The sequence below is a fragment of the Sinocyclocheilus anshuiensis genome, unplaced genomic scaffold (assembly GCF_001515605.1).
Source record: "Sinocyclocheilus anshuiensis isolate Anshui unplaced genomic scaffold, SAMN03320099.WGS_v1.1 scaffold946, whole genome shotgun sequence".
Classification (NCBI taxonomy): domain Eukaryota; kingdom Metazoa; phylum Chordata; class Actinopteri; order Cypriniformes; family Cyprinidae; genus Sinocyclocheilus; species Sinocyclocheilus anshuiensis.
In genome coordinates this window covers 878,047-898,374 of record NW_015540927.1, presented here as the reverse complement: position 1 = coordinate 898,374, position 20,328 = coordinate 878,047, and the positions used below count along the sequence as shown (strand labels likewise).

General features: G+C 37.5%; 1 protein-coding gene across 2 annotated transcripts in view; it reads left to right on the top strand.

The window, feature by feature from the left end:
• Positions 1–17,589, top strand: part of LOC107689380 (probable E3 ubiquitin-protein ligase DTX2) — a 26,306-nt gene extending 8,717 nt beyond the window's left edge. Inside the window, exons 3-9 of one of the 2 annotated variants that reach the window (XM_016487340.1) lie at positions 3,222–3,280; positions 5,554–5,691; positions 12,786–12,853; positions 13,182–13,343; positions 14,089–14,250; positions 14,523–14,612; positions 17,282–17,589. In XM_016487340.1, coding sequence (XP_016342826.1) covers positions 3,222–3,280; positions 5,554–5,691; positions 12,786–12,853; positions 13,182–13,343; positions 14,089–14,250; positions 14,523–14,612; positions 17,282–17,503 — 901 coding nt within the window. In that variant the 3' untranslated portion in view covers positions 17,504–17,589. The remainder of the gene's footprint in view (positions 1–3,221; positions 3,281–5,553; positions 5,692–12,785; positions 12,854–13,181; positions 13,344–14,088; positions 14,251–14,522; positions 14,613–17,281) is intronic. The other variant, XM_016487341.1, reaches the window with a different exon arrangement.
• The last annotated feature ends 2,739 nt before the right edge of the window (positions 17,590–20,328 follow it).

The window sequence follows — 20,328 nt, the reverse complement described above, 5'->3', positions numbered from 1 at the left end:
ACAAGGGAAATTCCCTCACCGCGACAGCCCTAGTAATAACTAGGTACTAACCCAAAACCAAGTACCAAACTTAACCTTAACACATGCTGAAGAGATGATTTGCCCTAAAATGAAAATTCTGTCATTTACCCTGCCTCATGTCATTCCAAACCTGTATGACTTCTTGTTTTTTTTTCTGTAGAACATAAAAGAGTTTAGAAAAGTTTGTTTTTGTCTATACAGTGAAAGTCAATGGTAACCAAAACTATTTGGTTATCAACATTCTTCAAAATATTATGTATTCTGCAGAAGGAAAAAACTGAAAGTTAATGTACAGTCACATTAGCAAAATTTCAGCAGAATTTCACAACAAAAAAGGGCTATTGTCCATTGTCAATTGTGTAGCAATGTATGAAGCACAGCGCACACAGAAGTCGCTTTCAAACCAAGCAGGTTTGAAAGCAGGAACATAAGTGAAATCTGTGTGGGGAAATCATTGGCCCTCACACAAAACTCCAGATTGTTCAAATTTCTGGGAAGACCCAGATTTTAGTTATTGTTCTCTTCTGGAAAACTGAGTTGAAAGGGGAACCAGGAAATGTCTGTTTTTACGCATGCCTCTCTCACTCCTCATTCACACAGTAAACTTACACAAACATCCATAGCTGAGCTTATGAGACCTTAGTTTCCTTGTCAAGTGGTCAAAGTACACCACACTTAGTTATAATCTGTAAGGGAAACAGGTCAATTTAGCTCAAAGGGAATCATTTAAGATTTTTGCCGAAAGGGTTTTCCCGCGGTCGCTGATTGGCTGGAAGTTCAGTCTTGGGAAGCCAGTGGTTGGGCGTTGGCTGACGACGCGGAGTTGTGGGCTGGTTGAAGTTTTAGACTGCACTCGAGGTCGGACTCTGAGACACGGCATTAGGCAACTTAACTCAGGACACGAAACTCTCAACGGAAAAGAAAAGAAACTAAAGTAAAGAAATAGAAGTAAAGTTTGACGAGACTAGGTGGCGTTTCTCCTCATGGTTTTGGAGGAGCTGGCGTGTAAGCCAGAGCACGCTCAAAAAGCTAAAGAAGCTGATTAAAAAGCATAGCTCAAAGCTATGACTAAAAAGCCACATGGCTAAAAGTGATGACTTGAAAGCACATGACTAAAAGCGAAAAACTAAAAGCTAGACGCAAAAAGCCTGCTAAAAGCATGACTAAAAAGCACATAACTAAAAAGGCGAAAGGCTAAAAGCTAGACGCAAAAAGCCCGCTAAAAGCAATGATTGGATGGTGTCCTGAGTATTTAAGACATACACAATACGTGATTAAAACATGATAGTCTAATGTGTGGGTTAGATACATAATATGGAGTTAAGCAATGGACTGATATTAGTTTATAAGTCTTTTTGAGTTCATTTTGGTGCATCTACATCTGTAAAAGACAGTTTCTGTACCATTTCTCTGAACATAAGGACATGTTCTGTGAAGACCAGAGGTTAAGAGGTCTCTCATAAGGAATCTCAGTCTGTTCTTTGTCTTCTAGGTGGGGGGAAAGTCAATCCAAAGAGCTCTTGATCGTGATTACTATCACTGGTTTACATGTGATGGTCAGGCTGTGCATCTCTTTGACCATTAATCTTGCTTACTTGCCCCAAAATTGACAATCTCCTTGGAATTGTCAATAAGTGTTCTTTTGTTTAAATGCTGTGAGCTACTCAAAGCTGCTAGTTGGTGGACTTGCTTCAGGCTTGTGGCGCCAGGATCTGATTTACGAACATCCTGTGTCTTGGGCCTTTCTGTGGAATTCGGCTCCTCGTGTTTCAACCATGGTCTTGATCAAATCTTAAATTATCTTATTCGGTCTGATACCCTACATCTGTCATGCTTACTCTGGAATGAACAGTCTCAGCTGAAATCAAAACCAAAACCTCTAGCTGAATAATAAAACACAAGCAATAAAAGATCAACATCTGGACAGAGAGTATATAACTTATTAGTGTTGCTTACTAAAGTTCAGATTTGCTCATATTTAGGGTGAGACATTTAAACAAACTCTTAAACTTAAGTTTACATTTTGGTGCTTAATTCATCCCGCACAGTGTCTGCTGGTTAGTTTTACGCAGTGTGGAATGATGGAAATCTACCACCTCATTGTCATGAGATTCTCAGATTACTGTGGGAGTGTCATGCGAGCTGTAATTCCTGTGAATTGGAGTGCCACTGTATAGATAAAACAAAGTTGAATTGTAAGGAAAACAGCAATTGAAAATAAAAAAGACAGCAGCTTGCCAACCAGCGGATGAATACAGTTGTTTAAGTAGCAGAAACATCAGATGCTTATGTTTTACATTTGCATAAATCTTTTTTTCTGATTTGTTCAAAAGCTTTATTCTTTATATGAGTGGTTACCAGTGTTGTTTTTTTTTCTTTTCGTTGTTTGAAATCCTTTTAATTCTTTTTTTATGTACTCCGATTATGTGCATCTACACTTCCGTTTTTGGTGTGTAACGTTTTTTTTTTTAATGTTTGTGAAAGAAGTCTCTTAATTTTCACTTATTTGCATGATCATGAAGTCTCTTAATTTTCACTTATTTGCATGATCATGAAGTCTTTTAATTTTCACTTATTTGCATGATCAAAATACAGTAAAACGGTAATATTGTGAAATATTATCACAGTTTAAAATAACTGATTTCTAATTGAATGTTTTAAAATATAATTTATTTTCAGCATCATAACTCAGTGTCACATAATCCTTTAAAAGTCATTCTAATATGCGGTTGTGCTGTTTTTACTTTTTTTTTTTTTTTCGAGATTCTTTGACGAATAGAAAGTTAAAAAGAACGGCATTTATTTGAAATAGAAATATTCTAAAACATTACAAATGCCTTTACTGTCACTTTTGATAAATGTAATGCATCCTTGCTGAATAAAAGTATTCTTGCTTTCTTACTGACCTTAAACTTTTGAAAAGGTAGTGTATATTTAAAAGACATATCAGATGGCATAGCATGAATAACACCATGACAGCTTGAGAAAGCTGGGGAATTCCCTTGGAAAGTATCTTGCTTTCATGTTATCTTTATTAGGTCGTCAACAGCAATCTCAACCAACTGAATTCCCCCTCTTTTGTATCATAAAAAGAACATGACGCAGTTTCTGTTATGGGAGTGCAAGTCATCGTGAAATGCTTTTGTTCTCATGCATTAATGTCTGCATGCATTAAAGTGTGTATGTTTCTGTCTCCACAGCATCCCAACCATCCCTCTACACATGAACGGATCCAGTAGTGTGAACTCTGCACTGGCAGGTACAGCACTCACCCGTCACACATGCCACACCAGAGAAAATCCTTACAGTGATGCACTGGGCTCTCCGTCTCCTCATCCTAGAAAGCTGTTTGATGCTGCAGTAGCAGCTGAATGGTTTCTTGGGAGTGTCAGTATGAACCACAGAAACGTTTCCCAGTGCGGTGAAAATCAGTGAAGTTAGCTTTGGCATTCTTCAGTGAATGTGTCACAAGTACATTCATGCAACAGCCTTGCTTTATATTGGTTCCACCTTTTTGTCTTGCGTCGGCTGTGTCACCAATCAGTTTATGACATTAGCGGCTTCACTGAGTCACCAGTTTGTGGGTTTTGAGTTGGTGTGTTTTAAAAGAGCTCGCCTTTCAACAAGTTTCAAGCTAATGGCGCGTGTCTGGGGATGCTGGATATCTGTTGTTCTTGTAGCTGACAGCTGCTGCACCAAGATGAATGAGGCATTCGGGGAACAGAAAGACAGATTTGGGACAAAGAGACATTTCCAATGTAATTTTCACTAGATTGAAGGTGGGGAGATTTTGGGTGGGTCTTGACTAAAGTGAGCAATGCAAACATGAGTTTAAACTGTAGGATTTCTTAATGCTCATGTTCACCTGACAGTTGACCTCCCCATCTCGAGGACATTGTGTATGATGTAACATCATAAGCACAATCCGCTGATGTTTTTGCGCAATTTTTGTGTATGCACTGATTTCTGCATAGACAATGAATGGCGCATATGTGAGTAGTGTGAATAGTTGAACACTCAACTATGTACTGTAGCGTGCAAGACAGGATTAACGGCAGACACAGATGATCCAAACTCAAATGTTTAGATGGGTGATCTGGATTTTGTGAGAGTTACTACATCTGTGTAATTGTTAGTTGTTTGAAAACTGAATGTTAAAGGGATAGTTCACCCAAAAATTACAATTATGATCATTTACTCACCCTCAAGCTGTTTCAAACCCATAAGATCTTCAAAAAACAAATGAAGATATTTTTAATGAAACCTGATTTCTGTGCATCCACAAAGTCAATTCCAACAAAACTTTTGAATCTATATGAATTGAATGGTTTAATCAAAGTTTTCTGAAGAAAGAGACACAATTGCTTTATATGATAAACCTATGAAAAAGTAGAAAGAGAGAAAAACTGGGAAATGGTTACTGAAAGAGTTTTGAGTAGTAAAAAGTAAACCCAAGTATGAACAGCCAGATTTTTTTTACGTTTTTCCCAAACCATTCAGCCCTAAAAGGTTTTCTCACTCAAAAAAAATGTCAGCTTATTTTTTTAATTCTTTTTATTTTTCATGCAGATGCACTTCCCATCAAAATCACCCCACTAGCTGTAAAATTATTAATTCTTTCTAAATAGCTGTTCAAAAATTCTTGTATTTTTTATATTGCAAATTATATTGCAAAAAAACAAAAACAAATCAAAATGTCATTTTTTTTCAAATATCGTGCAGCCCTAGTTTGTATCCACATGAGAGTGAGTAAATGACTGAACTATCCCTTTAAAAAATGTTTTAGGTATTGTCCCTGTATATAGGGAAGTGCAAAATTATGATCAGTTATCTTTGTAATGGATTTGTTGGTGGATTGCCTGAATCGCTAGTTGGCTAATCGTCTTAAGAAAACAATGTATAATTAGGCTGTTTTGGGTCCATCTGACCCCAACCAGATACATTTCACAGCATGGGTTTTGAGACAAAATGGTTAAACTTCAAAAGTCTTGCTGTCATAAAAATGTAATGCTTGTGTTCAGGTTTTTTCAAATGTGTTGGTCCAAAGCTTAAAACCCTGTGCTGCTTTAATGTTGTTCGTGATGCATCAGGAAGCATTTACTTTTTATGCTGGTCTGTTATTATGGTGTAATGGAAGATGGTCTCTTCCTGTCAAAGTGGACCAGACAGCCAAAAGCCAAAAGTCTGGCTCTGTGAGAGCAATGTGAGATCCGTGTCTCCTCTGAAGGTGGTTTGAATGATTGGATCGCAGTTAGTGTCCGAAGCCCATTGGATTCCGTTCCGTGTACTGGATTTATTTCATTTAATCCTAGATGGATATTAAGAGCAGGTGGGATTGTAGTCAGCACCTATAGCTGGACTGATATAATTATTTCCTCCGCAGTAAGTATTACCCTAAACTTTTCTTGACTTCATCAGAGCATGCCTCACTTGTGGTTGGCCTCTCCACTCTTGGCTCATTACTCTTCCTTTCCTTCACTCCTCCTCCTCCCTTCCTCCTGCATGTCTCCACATGGCCTTCGGCCGTTCCAGGCATGGCTTCCATTTTGATGTCAGCTGCAGGACTGGGAGTTCGCTTCTTGACCGCCCCCTTCTGCCAGAGTGGCTCCAGCAGGCCCACCAATGGCCAGCCCAGCTCCATTAAGAGGGCAAAGAGACAGTCCAGGACAGGTAGTTAAGCACCGCCAACCAGTCCGACCGAACCTGCCCTCCGCTGGCCTGCAAACTGTTGCCGCTCCTATCCTTTTTTTAATTGCTGTTTTTTAGAGGTCGACCGATAGTGGATTTTACGATACCTATAGCTAGGTTGGACCACACCGGCCCGATACCGATTAATCAACTGATGGATTTTTAAAATGGATACTGAATGAAAACTAAAATTCTGCTCTACTAGTAAAAAAAAAAAAACAGTACTGAACCATACTTTGTAAATGATCATAAATATCAATATTAAATATTAATTATATATTGATCATTAAAGTTAGTTCTTAGCTTATTAACTAATGTTAACAGAAGCAAATAATGCAAAATCTATTAGTAGATGTTGAAATTAGCACACTCTAATTAGATTAAATATCTACACAACGGCCATAGCATGAAATCACATACTGTACATATGGATATTGTATGTATACTCTCACACTTTAACTTCTATTCTAGAAGTTCTATTCTTCTATTCTAGAACACATGATGATTATCTAATCAAAATAACAAAATATGGCAGTCGCACACCGGGCAAAAAGCGCAGCGGCGCATCGAGGAGAACTCGCAGGTAGCGCACACACCGGACATGCCGCGTTCAGTTCAAGTGGTGGTCCAAAACTGTTTACTTTAAAAAGTGGCACAGATGAGTTTGAAGTTCAGTGTTTAAACAAAAACAGCAAAACGTAAAGAAAAAGCACAATCTATATTACAGCTCTCTATATGAAGCATACAGACTTTATTAGAGCCACAGAAAGACAAACGTTTCACTGAAAAAAGCACAATACACAATTTTACAACATAGGGTGAAGTCATTATGTACACTGACAATGATTTAGGACAAATATAATATAATTTAGTGGAAAACTGTGTGAATGGCGCTCTGCAGCGCGGCAGGACTTCTGTCAGCTGAATCAACATATCAGCTTGCTTTCTCACGTCACAGCTTTAAATCTGCAACTTTGCTGGCTAACAAATGCATTATTAATGTGACCAGCTGGATATAAACTAATGCAAATAGTTGGTAACAATCGTGACATTAAACATTTGGGTCGGACTTACGTGTGTTTTGGTCACAATGTTTTAACCATTTGAGGTGCTGCTAATGTTCGCGTCCTCTCAGCATTGATAGCTTTTCTTTCTCCACTAATGCAGCATCTAGTCAACAAATTAATTACGTAGTAATTGAAAATTACGTAGAAAACATGCTCTACAGTGTACTGTATACACACCGTTCCGTTGTCTGTTTTAAATGCGCATCTTAAGTGTCCCGCTCTGCAGTGTCATGTCAAAACAAACAGCACGTGGTGTCAGTGATTCAGCTCTAGATGCCGCTCTCGTACTGTCTAATGACAGCGTTTAGCTCCAGCAAACTGATGCAACCCAGAAAAACTATCGGCATGGATTTTTGCCAATAATTCCAGCAATCAACTATCAGTGCTGATTAATTGCAAAACAGATACATCGGTCGACCTCTACTGTTTTGCCTACCATTCTACTTTCAGTTTATATTTTCCTCAAGGGGTCTGGTACTTCAGCGTCATTCTGACATGCTCCTTCCGGACATTGCAAGATGTTTCGCTATTTATCGCTTGCTTCGGCTGCCATGTTTTCACCCATTTCATGTTTATGCTGTCATGGTCACACTGTCTTGCTTCCATCCTCCCGATCACATAATGAATGCACTATTGATGGGATTCGGCTTGACACCTGCCTGCTCACCTCTGGGACACTGCAGACAGAAGTCTGCTGGGGGGTTTATGGAATAACAATGGTTCCCGGTCTGTTTTTTTCTTTCTCTCTAACCATGCATAACCTGTGTTGTTGTTAATGCCGGTTATTTCAACGTTTGTAACACGGAAGATGGATATTAGGTTCAGACTGACACTCACAAGCAATGTTAGTTTACTGCTTTAATATCAGCTTACTAAAACATCCTAAACACATTTTCTGTATTGAACTGGCTATTGCAATGTTGTCTGAAAACTAGGGTTGGGTATCGAAAGCTGGTTCCATTTTAGAACCGATTCCAAATTTCTAAGAACCGGGTATTCGATAAGACGCATGCATTTCGATTCTGCTTAACGATTCCTGCATTCGCATTTTAATGTGATTAAAAACGATTTAAGTGCAGAAACGGAAAGAATTTGCGCCCTGTTTGCGTGCGGCGCTCACACGAAGCGCAAGTGCGAGCACAGATAACCGAGGTTGCGGTACAGGTTCCCGGTTTGTGTCCGTTCTCGAACCGTTCCGTGTATTTCCACTGTAGAAAAGGTTGTTCCGGGCCGAAACTGACTTCTTTCATATTTGTCGACCAATATGCAGAAAACTACGTTAGTATATCATCATAAACACAGCCGTTTTTGTCTTACGTGAACGTAAACAGATGAGAAAGAAAACACACATGTACAGTATTTTTAGATCTGCGTGTGTTCGGTGTTAAAGAGACAGCAGCCTAATAAACACTCTGCCTGTCATTAATGTTAATTAGAGAACAAAAGCAACATGACTGAATCTCTTTAATAACTTTAATTTATTAATCTATATTTTATAACAAGAAAACTATGCAGTGTTTTTAAACTTTTAATTATCCTCCTGCATGTCTCCACATGGCCTTCGGCCGTTCCAGGCATGGCTTCCATTTTGATGTCAGCTGCAGGACTGGGAGTTCGCTTCTTGACCGCCCCCTTCTGCCAGAGTGGCTCCAGCAGGCCCACCAATGGCCAGCCCAGCTCCATTAAGAGGGCAAAGAGACAGTCCAGGACAGGTAGTTAAGCACCGCCAACCAGTCCGACCGAACCTGCCCTCCGCTGGCCTGCAAACTGTTGCCGCTCCTATCCTTTTTTTAATTGCTGTTTTTTAGAGGTCGACCGATAGTGGATTTTACGATACCTATAGCTAGGTTGGACCACACCGGCCCGATACCGATTAATCAACTGATGGATTTTTAAAATGGATACTGAATGAAAACTAAAATTCTGCTCTACTAGTAAAAAAAAAAAAACAGTACTGAACCATACTTTGTAAATGATCATAAATATCAATATTAAATATTAATTATATATTGATCATTAAAGTTAGTTCTTAGCTTATTAACTAATGTTAACAGAAGCAAATAATGCAAAATCTATTAGTAGATGTTGAAATTAGCACACTCTAATTAGATTAAATATCTACACAACGGCCATAGCATGAAATCACATACTGTACATATGGATATTGTATGTATACTCTCACACTTTAACTTCTATTCTAGAAGTTCTATTCTTCTATTCTAGAACACATGATGATTATCTAATCAAAATAACAAAATATGGCAGTCGCACACCGGGCAAAAAGCGCAGCGGCGCATCGAGGAGAACTCGCAGGTAGCGCACACACCGGACATGCCGCGTTCAGTTCAAGTGGTGGTCCAAAACTGTTTACTTTAAAAAGTGGCACAGATGAGTTTGAAGTTCAGTGTTTAAACAAAAACAGCAAAACGTAAAGAAAAAGCACAATCTATATTACAGCTCTCTATATGAAGCATACAGACTTTATTAGAGCCACAGAAAGACAAACGTTTCACTGAAAAAAGCACAATACACAATTTTACAACATAGGGTGAAGTCATTATGTACACTGACAATGATTTAGGACAAATATAATATAATTTAGTGGAAAACTGTGTGAATGGCGCTCTGCAGCGCGGCAGGACTTCTGTCAGCTGAATCAACATATCAGCTTGCTTTCTCACGTCACAGCTTTAAATCTGCAACTTTGCTGGCTAACAAATGCATTATTAATGTGACCAGCTGGATATAAACTAATGCAAATAGTTGGTAACAATCGTGACATTAAACATTTGGGTCGGACTTACGTGTGTTTTGGTCACAATGTTTTAACCATTTGAGGTGCTGCTAATGTTCGCGTCCTCTCAGCATTGATAGCTTTTCTTTCTCCACTAATGCAGCATCTAGTCAACAAATTAATTACGTAGTAATTGAAAATTACGTAGAAAACATGCTCTACAGTGTACTGTATACACACCGTTCCGTTGTCTGTTTTAAATGCGCATCTTAAGTGTCCCGCTCTGCAGTGTCATGTCAAAACAAACAGCACGTGGTGTCAGTGATTCAGCTCTAGATGCCGCTCTCGTACTGTCTAATGACAGCGTTTAGCTCCAGCAAACTGATGCAACCCAGAAAAACTATCGGCATGGATTTTTGCCAATAATTCCAGCAATCAACTATCAGTGCTGATTAATTGCAAAACAGATACATCGGTCGACCTCTACTGTTTTGCCTACCATTCTACTTTCAGTTTATATTTTCCTCAAGGGGTCTGGTACTTCAGCGTCATTCTGACATGCTCCTTCCGGACATTGCAAGATGTTTCGCTATTTATCGCTTGCTTCGGCTGCCATGTTTTCACCCATTTCATGTTTATGCTGTCATGGTCACACTGTCTTGCTTCCATCCTCCCGATCACATAATGAATGCACTATTGATGGGATTCGGCTTGACACCTGCCTGCTCACCTCTGGGACACTGCAGACAGAAGTCTGCTGGGGGGTTTATGGAATAACAATGGTTCCCGGTCTGTTTTTTTCTTTCTCTCTAACCATGCATAACCTGTGTTGTTGTTAATGCCGGTTATTTCAACGTTTGTAACACGGAAGATGGATATTAGGTTCAGACTGACACTCACAAGCAATGTTAGTTTACTGCTTTAATATCAGCTTACTAAAACATCCTAAACACATTTTCTGTATTGAACTGGCTATTGCAATGTTGTCTGAAAACTAGGGTTGGGTATCGAAAGCTGGTTCCATTTTAGAACCGATTCCAAATTTCTAAGAACCGGGTATTCGATAAGACGCATGCATTTCGATTCTGCTTAACGATTCCTGCATTCGCATTTTAATGTGATTAAAAACGATTTAAGTGCAGAAACGGAAAGAATTTGCGCCCTGTTTGCGTGCGGCGCTCACACGAAGCGCAAGTGCGAGCACAGATAACCGAGGTTGCGGTACAGGTTCCCGGTTTGTGTCCGTTCTCGAACCGTTCCGTGTATTTCCACTGTAGAAAAGGTTGTTCCGGGCCGAAACTGACTTCTTTCATATTTGTCGACCAATATGCAGAAAACTACGTTAGTATATCATCATAAACAATATAATATAATTTGCTGTGGTATTTTTTTTAAAGCATAGGCAAAATTCCTCTTGCAGTGTTCTGTAGGCTGCTGATTTTTGCTCGTGTTATTCAGCTGCAACAGAATGCTTTGTAAAAAGACAGAATAAATGTTTGACATCTAAATGTTTGACTGAATTTTTTTTATATTGGATTTTTTATCTTATTGGAATCGAAACTAGGAATCGATAAGAATCGGAATCGATAAGCAGAATTGGAATCGATAAAATTCAAACGATACCCAACCCTACTGACAACTCTAAAAACTAACACCAGGATGTGTAATCTGAACAGTGTGTGCTTTTATACGGTATGTAAAAGGCTGATAAGTATCAAAAATTAACTGTTTAAGAAAAGCCATTTATATAACAAATATTTCTGACTTTAAATTCTGATTGGATGAGCCACCTTCAGAGCCTTTGTAAAATGACCGATAAATGCACGTTCACATTATTTGAGTTCCTGCACTAATAAACTGTTACTTATCAAATTGTTTATTATTATTATTATTAGTTGTATTAGTATATTTAATTATAAAATTAAACAATTTATTTTTAAATAGGTGGGAGGAAAAACTATGTTTCGGTGCTTTTACAAGTGAACACAAAGTTTCTTGGGGGAATTCAAAAGTTTTGTGAGTGAACTCAAAAGCATTGAAATTTTTTTCCCCATCATCGTATCCCCTTAGGGACTGATGTGCAAAAAATAAAGAGTTTTAATTGGTTTTGCTTAAACTTTTCTAGGGGAAATTTCGTAAATGGTTTAATGTGTTTACATGAGATTATATGTGTCAGCGTATAATCAGTGTACGATAATGCATAAAAATGCATAAAAATTAAAGCAAACTCTGATTCAGGAAGTCTAGAGCAAGCATTATTGCCTTAGCTATTTGTTTTTGTTACTTGGAAATACACTGGAAACGGATGTCATAGCATGTCTAAATGCTTCCTACCAAAACACATTTCCAGAATGTAATTGGTCATAGAAACCAACACAAACATGCCATTTTGCATTAATGATACAATAGGAGTTTATTTTCAAATAAACATTATTTTAAGTATCTGCATAATGCACAAATAGTCAAAGTGTTTATAGCTGTGATCTCTGGAGAGACCTAAAAATGGCTGTCCACCAACGTTTACCATCCAACCTGACAGAACTGGAGAGGATCTGCGAGGAGGAATGGCAGAGGATCCCCAAATCCAGGTGTGAAAAACTTGTTGCATCTTTCCCAAAAAGACTCATGGCTGTATTAGATCAAAAGGGTGCTTCTACTAAATACTGAGCAAAGGGTCTGAATACTTAGGACCATGTGATATTTCAGTTTTTCTTTTTTAATAAATCTGCAAAAATGTCAACGATTCTGTGTTTTTCTGTCAATATGGGGTGCTGTGTGTACATTAATGAGGAAAAAAAATTAACTTAAATGATTTTAGCAAATGGCTGCAATATAACAAAGAGTGAAAAATTGAAGGGGGTCTGAATACTTTCCGTACCCACTGTATATAAAAAATCTGAATGTTGACTTCAGAGAGCATTCATATTGTAAAGGGAAGTTAATTGGATGTTAAATAACCCATGAAATGGCTTGAAACATGAACTTTGGGTGGGACATACTGATTATTAAAAAAAAAAAAAAGTCACAGCCATGTTAAATAATTTGTCTCTTATAGGTGTTATTAGAAGGAAGGATTCATTTGATTGGCCAAAAATCTGTGTAGTACATGAATCATTAATAACCGAACACACAGCCTAGCTGACAGACATATATGGCTCTACAAGCCACAACACTGTAATTTAAGCTTTCAAGGCGTCTTTAACAAAATGTAATCATGTCATAACATTTGATTTTGAGCGCCAGTTATTGGACTCGTGTCTTATTTATGTTCTTAGCACCAGCTCAGAAACCAGAAGAAGTCATTAAGAAATACATGGAGGAAGTGCCTGTGGTCCCAGATGAGGTATATTTAAAGTTCACAGTCCAATAACACTTTTTGTACTAGCATAAATGGGTGAATTTCACAGGTCAGTGATGAGGTTTTACCCCATAATTAAATGGAATGTAATTTTCGCTTAAAGAAAATAATGCCCATTTATGGACAATTTTTACATTTATTTTCATGACTATTATGCCGTTTTTCCTATGTAATAATGCAGAAATATTACTGGTCCTAATATATAACCTGTACACATTTTTATGCCATTCACCTATATGTTCAAAGCTTCTTCTGGAAATATTATCCATGTCCTACCCTATGAGATGTGTGACATCTGGCTGTGTGCTTTCAGGACTGTATTATCTGTATGGAGCGCCTGTCCTGCCCGTCTGGTTATGAGGTCCCAGCTGAGTGCTCTCAGTCTCTTCAGCCCAACACTGTGGGCAAACTCACAAAATGTGGTCACACTTTCCATATGCTCTGCATGCTGGCCATGTACAACAATGGAACCAAGGTGTGCAATACCTTACCAACACGGATTTGGGAACTAATCAATTAAAGCAATTATTTTAGTTGTATGCAACTAATTTGCATAACTATTGTAGGATAATTCCTGGAACGCATTATAGATTGGTACAGTTAATACCCAAAATAGGTTTGAAATGTGAGTTTGGAGTAAATTATGACACATCAAAAATACAGTAATACTGTAAAATATTACAATTGTTACAATGCTACAATTTAATATAACTGTTATCTATTTGAATATTTTAAAATGTAATGTATTCCTGTGATGCAGCTGAATTCTCAGCATCATTACTCCAGTCTTCAGTGTCACATAATTCTTTAGAAATCATTTTATGCTGGTGCTCAAGAAACATTCTTATTATCAATGTTGAAAACAGAGGTGCTGCTTATTATTTTTGTGGTAACTGTGATACATTTTGAATAGAAAGTTCATTTATTTGAAATAGGAGTCTTTTATAACATTATAAATGTCCTCACTGTCATTGTTGATCAACTGAATGAGTCCTTGCTGAATAAAAGTATTAATTTCATAAAAATAAAAAAACTTACTGACCTTTTGAACATCGTTGTATATAATACATATCTGGAATTACTCCAAAAATGACAATATAGGTTCATGCAATTATAAGAATTACTTGATTTTCTTAGTTCCCAAATACATATTTTCATGTAAACCATTCCTTTCAGCTGAACTCATTTTCTCTCACTTATCACATTTCGTCACACCACAGGATGGGAGTCTTCAGTGCCCCTCATGTAAGACAATCTATGGAGAGAAGACCGGTACCCAACCAAAGGGCAAGATGGAGATTTACAGTATCCCTCAGTCTTTGCCTGGACACGCAGACTGCGGCACAATACAAATCATTTACAACATCCCGCCCGGAATACAGGTCTGACTTGGCAAGCTGATATATATTTATTTGCACCATGATTAAATTTTATTCTTAACAATAACCGTTTTAGGAGAGGTAAATAAATGAACTGAAAGAAGTGCTAGTGGTCCATATGAACCAGCCAAATGTTTTCATCCAGCAGACTGACATCAGCATCCAACTGCGTTTGTTAGGAGCATAACTGACTCATTCCTTTGTGTGGAAATGGTTTTGTCCTTGCCACGGCCCGCACTAAGCACTCATCATCTTAATGCACTCTGTGTCTGCAGGGTCCTGAGCACCCAAACCCTGGGCAGCCGTATACGTGCAGAGGATTCCCTCGCTTCTGTTTCCTTCCTGACAATGACAAAGGAAGAAAGGTAATGGAGGGAATTGACCCAGTTCAAATAAAGATGCCATGCCAATTATGCCATGCTCATTTGTCAGAATATTGAATCACTAGCCCCTTTCACACATTAAACCTGTTAAATTACTGTTCAGTTGCTGAATCAACTGTTCCAGTACTACGTGTTACACAAGCATTGGCTTTCCGTGCTACCATTCACATACTGACACCAACATGCCATTAAAATGTCATTGCGTGTAAAAAATGTAGCAGGCTAGTACTAGTTTGAAAAAATAAAAATAAAATAAATGGCTAGGTGCTAGAGGTTTAGATTTGAATGCCCTGTGCATGTATTGTTGTTTATGTTTGCTGTATTTTTGTAACTAAAGGTGTGGTCACATAAAAAAAGGTCCATTTCAATAGTGAAGTGATGCACAAAGCACTCGCACAGAAGTCCCTTTCAAACCAATCAGCTTTTCTGTTGGTGAATGCGGGAAATTCATGTGAAAAGCTTGAACCTGATGCAAAATCAGTGCGGTGAAATGTTTTGCCTTGCGCAAAAATCTTAATTGCAGAGATTCCCATTAAAATGAGCTTATATTAATTTTCAAGAATTAAAATTTCTAATGTATTTACATTTATAATTTTAAATCACTAATTCTCTAAACTTAATATTTATTTAAAAAAACGTTGTTATTTTTTTTTAATTATCACACATATTCTCACAAATATTTTTTTTAATCAAATGTTAACTTTTCTGTACAAATAAAATATGCAATAATGACTCCAAATTATAGAGTTGTTATAATTATACAAGAAACTCTTAGACAACAATAAATTAATAAACACTGGATAATGATGGCATGCATGGAAATGCTTTTACTGAATGTCATTTTCAACCCATTCTTAACTAGTCATTCTTGCGGTATTCAACAAAAACCTCATCTGTGTTTGCAGTTTTACAAGTTGACCAGCTGAATTTGCAAATGTCACAGAAAAATACACATTTCAAGGGATAGTGCATCATTTACTCACCCTCATGTTTTTCCAAACACATCTGCCTGTTCCAGACTTCCATTTATCTTCGGCACACAAATGAAGATATTTTTAATATTCTCTTATCACTTGTGTTCATTCATTGAAAGTCTAGGTAATCAACATTTTCAAGCTTCAAAAAGTGCATAAAGACATTGTAAAATTAAGTTATGAATCGGGCCGTTTTAAATTATATACAATCACTTGATGTACTGTTTAAAGCTTGAAAATATTGATTACCTAGACTTTCAATGAATGAACACAAGTGATGAGAGAATATTAAAAATATCTTCATTTGTGTTCCAACGATGAACAGAAGTCTTATGGGTTTGAGACGACAGAAAATTGCTTTTGCAAGGTCTAAAAATGCATATGCACATTTAAAAATGGCCCATAGGGAAAGTGGCCCGTCTTTGTTATTCAGCCCTGTATGTTCACATATTTATGGGCTAGTTGTGTCAGTTTCTTCAGAAACTTTGTCTGAAATTCCCTAGAATCCTCCACTTACATCAGAGCATCCTAACCTCATAAAGGTAGAAACTTTAAGAGAATGTTTAAACTCATTTATTGATTGTCAATAATCGCAGAACATAATTTCCTGTTTTCATAACCTTAGAGTTCATTACAAATTGAATTACATTGCACAAGCGTGTGAGTTTTAACAGCATGTGATTTTTCTTGCATGAAAAACAAATCACTCCATACTGCAGTGAAGCAACAAAAGAAATGCAGTATGTATTGGATCACGACCAGGTCTTGCTCAGCATTTAAAGGTCCCCTGAAATGCTTAGAAACACGTAGCGTTACTCTGTTGACGTCATTTTAACTGAAACAGGAAGACAGCGTGGGACATATCAAGCAGCCCCGCCCCTTTTTAAAATAGCCAATAGCGTTCGTTTATATCACAGCTTGGGCTAGAGCCATTGAGCTCCGTAAAGCCGCATTTGACAGGGTATGCCAGCCACAATCTCATCCATATTGCTATAAAATATAGCATTCTGTGTAGAATTCAAATAGCTCCGATACATTTTGTGGTCTGTGCCGACTCGCGCATGTGATCCGCTCCGTGCTATCGCGTCTCTGGACCGGAGCAGAGTGTGTGTGTGGTGCGGTGGTTAGCGTGACACAGCGCGAAACCAGACTTCTTTTTTTCCTCAATGGAAAGCATATTTACACTGTTTGAATCGTTCCCTGTCCCCTATATAGTGCACTACGTGCCATTCACTGTACAGAAAATACACATTCTGTAGACAAGTGACCGATTTCAGCCGCGGCTTCAGCGTCTATTTTGTAGTGTAATGGGCGGGCGCTTCGGATTCTAGAGAGCATTTGATTGGACAGAAAGTTTGATGAGAAGCTGAAGTACGATGTGACGTCAAAAAAATCATTGAACCGTTTTGGCGGAAGTGACGAACTGCAAGCTTTGAATGCTTATATCTTCTAAATGCGAATTTTGTCACTGTTTTGGAGCACACTGCCGTATAGATAACCTTAAGACTAACATATTGATACTAACACCCAAAAAACGTTAATTTTGATTTCATGGGGACTTTAAAGTTTAAAGTTGATCGTTGCGCAGCGCTGTGGTTTGCATTTTCCTCTGTGAGCAAACCGCATCCTCTGTTTACTTTATAACTGAGGGTCCTGATTATCTCCAACCGTCTCCAGGTGCTGGTGCTGCTGAAAGTGGCGTGGACACGGCGCCTCATCTTCACCGTGGGCACTTCCAGCACCACAGGGGAGCCGGACACCGTCATATGGAACGAGATCCACCACAAGACGGAGATGATGTCCAACGTCTCCGGCCACGGCTACCCCGACCCCAACTACCTGGACAATGTGCTCTCAGAGCTGGCGTCACAGGGCGTGACGGAGGACTGCCTGAAATGAGAACCTCAGTGCCAGGGGGCTCAGGGTGCAGCCATGTGAACCGGACTGTCCCATCTACTGTAGATTTAATAAAACTTGATGAAAAGTGAAAACTAGAGTTACGCTGTTGGTTTGATGTATGCGAATGTAGTTAAATGCAACGTTCCTCATCCATTTCCACTCTTCGGCTGAGTCTAGAATATTAACGCACATGTAGGGTCGCTGCTTTACTTTTTCCGTATTGTAAGGCAGCTACAGATGGTTCTGCGGGAACGGCTCGGTTTAATGTTTTAGGTTGGTGCCCAAATCTCATCCCAGGAGGAAACTCGCCAATTCAGGCATCTATCTCAACACATGATTCATCATAGGGGCTATTATGTCCTTCCTGACGTACTACATTACAGTAGAGCATCTGCGACTATGGTCATTGTACTATTGCTGGGAATCAAGCATACGTTATTTCTTTAAAAGCAGTACGAAAACAGTAAAAATTGCACATCAATGCAAGTCATAAATCTTTACCAGTACTGTGAAATGTACTGCTACAGAAATGAAAGGCACTTTTACAGAATTTGCAGCTGTTGGTTCATTGTTTTAAATTATTATTATTTTTTTTGGTTTTCAAGTCAGATTTGGTGATGGTGTTCACTTGCTGCTATTACTTTTTCCTTCTTTTATTGTTTACAATCATGAGGGACTTAAAGGGATAGTCCATCCAGAAATGTAAATTCTGTCATCATTTACTCACTCTAATGTTGTTCGAAACTTGTATGATTTGCCTTTTACTTGGAAAGGAAAAAGATGTGTTGTTAACCAAATAGTCTCTGTTACCATTGACTTGCAGGACAAAAGTTACAATGTAATGCATTTTGGTTCCCAGCATTCTACAAAATATCCTTTATGTTCCACGGAAGAAAGAAATTCATGCAAGTTTGGAACGACATGAGAGTGAGTCAGTGATGGCAGAATTTTAATTTTTGCGTGAACTGACACTTAAATTTTGATCTCAGTTCCACGTATTCCATTTCTATTGCAGTGATCCCCTTTTTTGAATATACGTTAATTTTATCTATTTAAAAATGCAAGACATTCAACAGCTTAGCAACACTATGTAATGTTGTTTAAAAAAATTCAGTGCTTATTTAATTGTAGTCCGGATCCTGAAAATAGGAGTAGAAATGCAATTCCACAGCGTTATCATTGAGTTGCAGTATTAGATGGTGCCACAGAGACAATCAGCTGTGTTTAAGATACAGTTCATTACCACTGCGGGTCTGGAGACATTCATTCATTCATTCATTCATTCATCATCTCATATTCTACAATATGGGATATTTGGTTTTACAGTGTATGCAACTGTATATATAAATATATATTCAACTTCTAATCAGCAATAAACATTACACAATATAACACTTATTGTTTTTGTTTCTTGTTACTGAGAGAACACTGTGAAGCACTGAACTCCTTCAGGCATCATCAGGCATTTGGTTGCAACAAAATATGCAAAGAAAGCCACCAAAGCCATCAGTAATATCAAGAAAAGGTCACATTTTACAAAAAAAAAATAAAATAATTGGAATTGTAAAATCATTTACAATTTAAGTACATTTTCACTCCCAAATTCTCATTTCTGTAATGCGCCCCGGAAAATATACTTTAAATAAATACTTTTTAAAATAAACTACTTTTTTTTTTTAATTCACATTATTCTCTAAGGTTTTATTTCAATCTGGAATAAAGGCAGTACATCAAATACTATTATGTGCCATAAATATTTGTATTGTTAATATTTTAAAATATTTTTTATTATTATTATTAGCATTACAGTAATGAGTATAAGATTTGCCATAATTGCCATGAAATATATGTAAGAAATTAATACTTAATACACAAGGGGCAACTTTATAAAAAATTACAGAAAAAAACATGTAGTGTCATATATATATATATATATAAATACAGTATATATATATATATATATAATTATATACGCATACTGTGTATGTATGTATATATATATATATATATATATATATATACTGTATATCATATATCATGGTTTCCACAAACATAAAGCAGTACCAAATCCATATATTAGAATGATTTCTGAAGAATCACGTGACACTCAAAACTGGAGTAATGATGCTGAAAATTCAGCTTTCAGCCAGCAAAGGAATAAATTACATTCTAAAATATATTAAAAACAGAAAGCAGTTATTTTAAATTGTAATAATATTTCACAATATTAGTGTTCTTATTGTATTTTGATCAAATAAATGCAGCCTTGCTGATCATAAGAGACTTCATTCAAAAACATTAAAAATCTTACCGACCTCAAACCTTTCAACCGCAGGGTTTATATGATCATACAATATACCTTATATTTTTACCTTCAGGATGAAAAATGACCTGCACATGTTGTTGACAAACATTCAGCCTTTCAATATTTATACCTACCATACTTTGTAATATTTGAATGTGAATAAAGTCTCCCAGCTGGAATGTAATGTTCTGTCAGTAGAGGACAGTGTTGCTCTATGAGACTGCAGTACATCCGCATCACAGAACTGCTGCTCTTATGCTTTTATAAAGACAAATGCTTTTCACCTGCAGAGTGAGATTCTGTTCTTCACTCGTGAAATGAAGAGAAAGTCACTGTGCCACCTATCAGATCTAAACTAGTGTTTTAAACAGAAAAGCTAATGACTTTCTACAACTCCTTACTCCTTACGGTTAAGAATTCTTTAGCATCTCTATGCTTTTTTTTTAACTGATATGCGCCTGCAGCACAAAACGGTTGCGAACTTGCCAAGGGATTAATTTTACTATGTAAATGTCCAAAA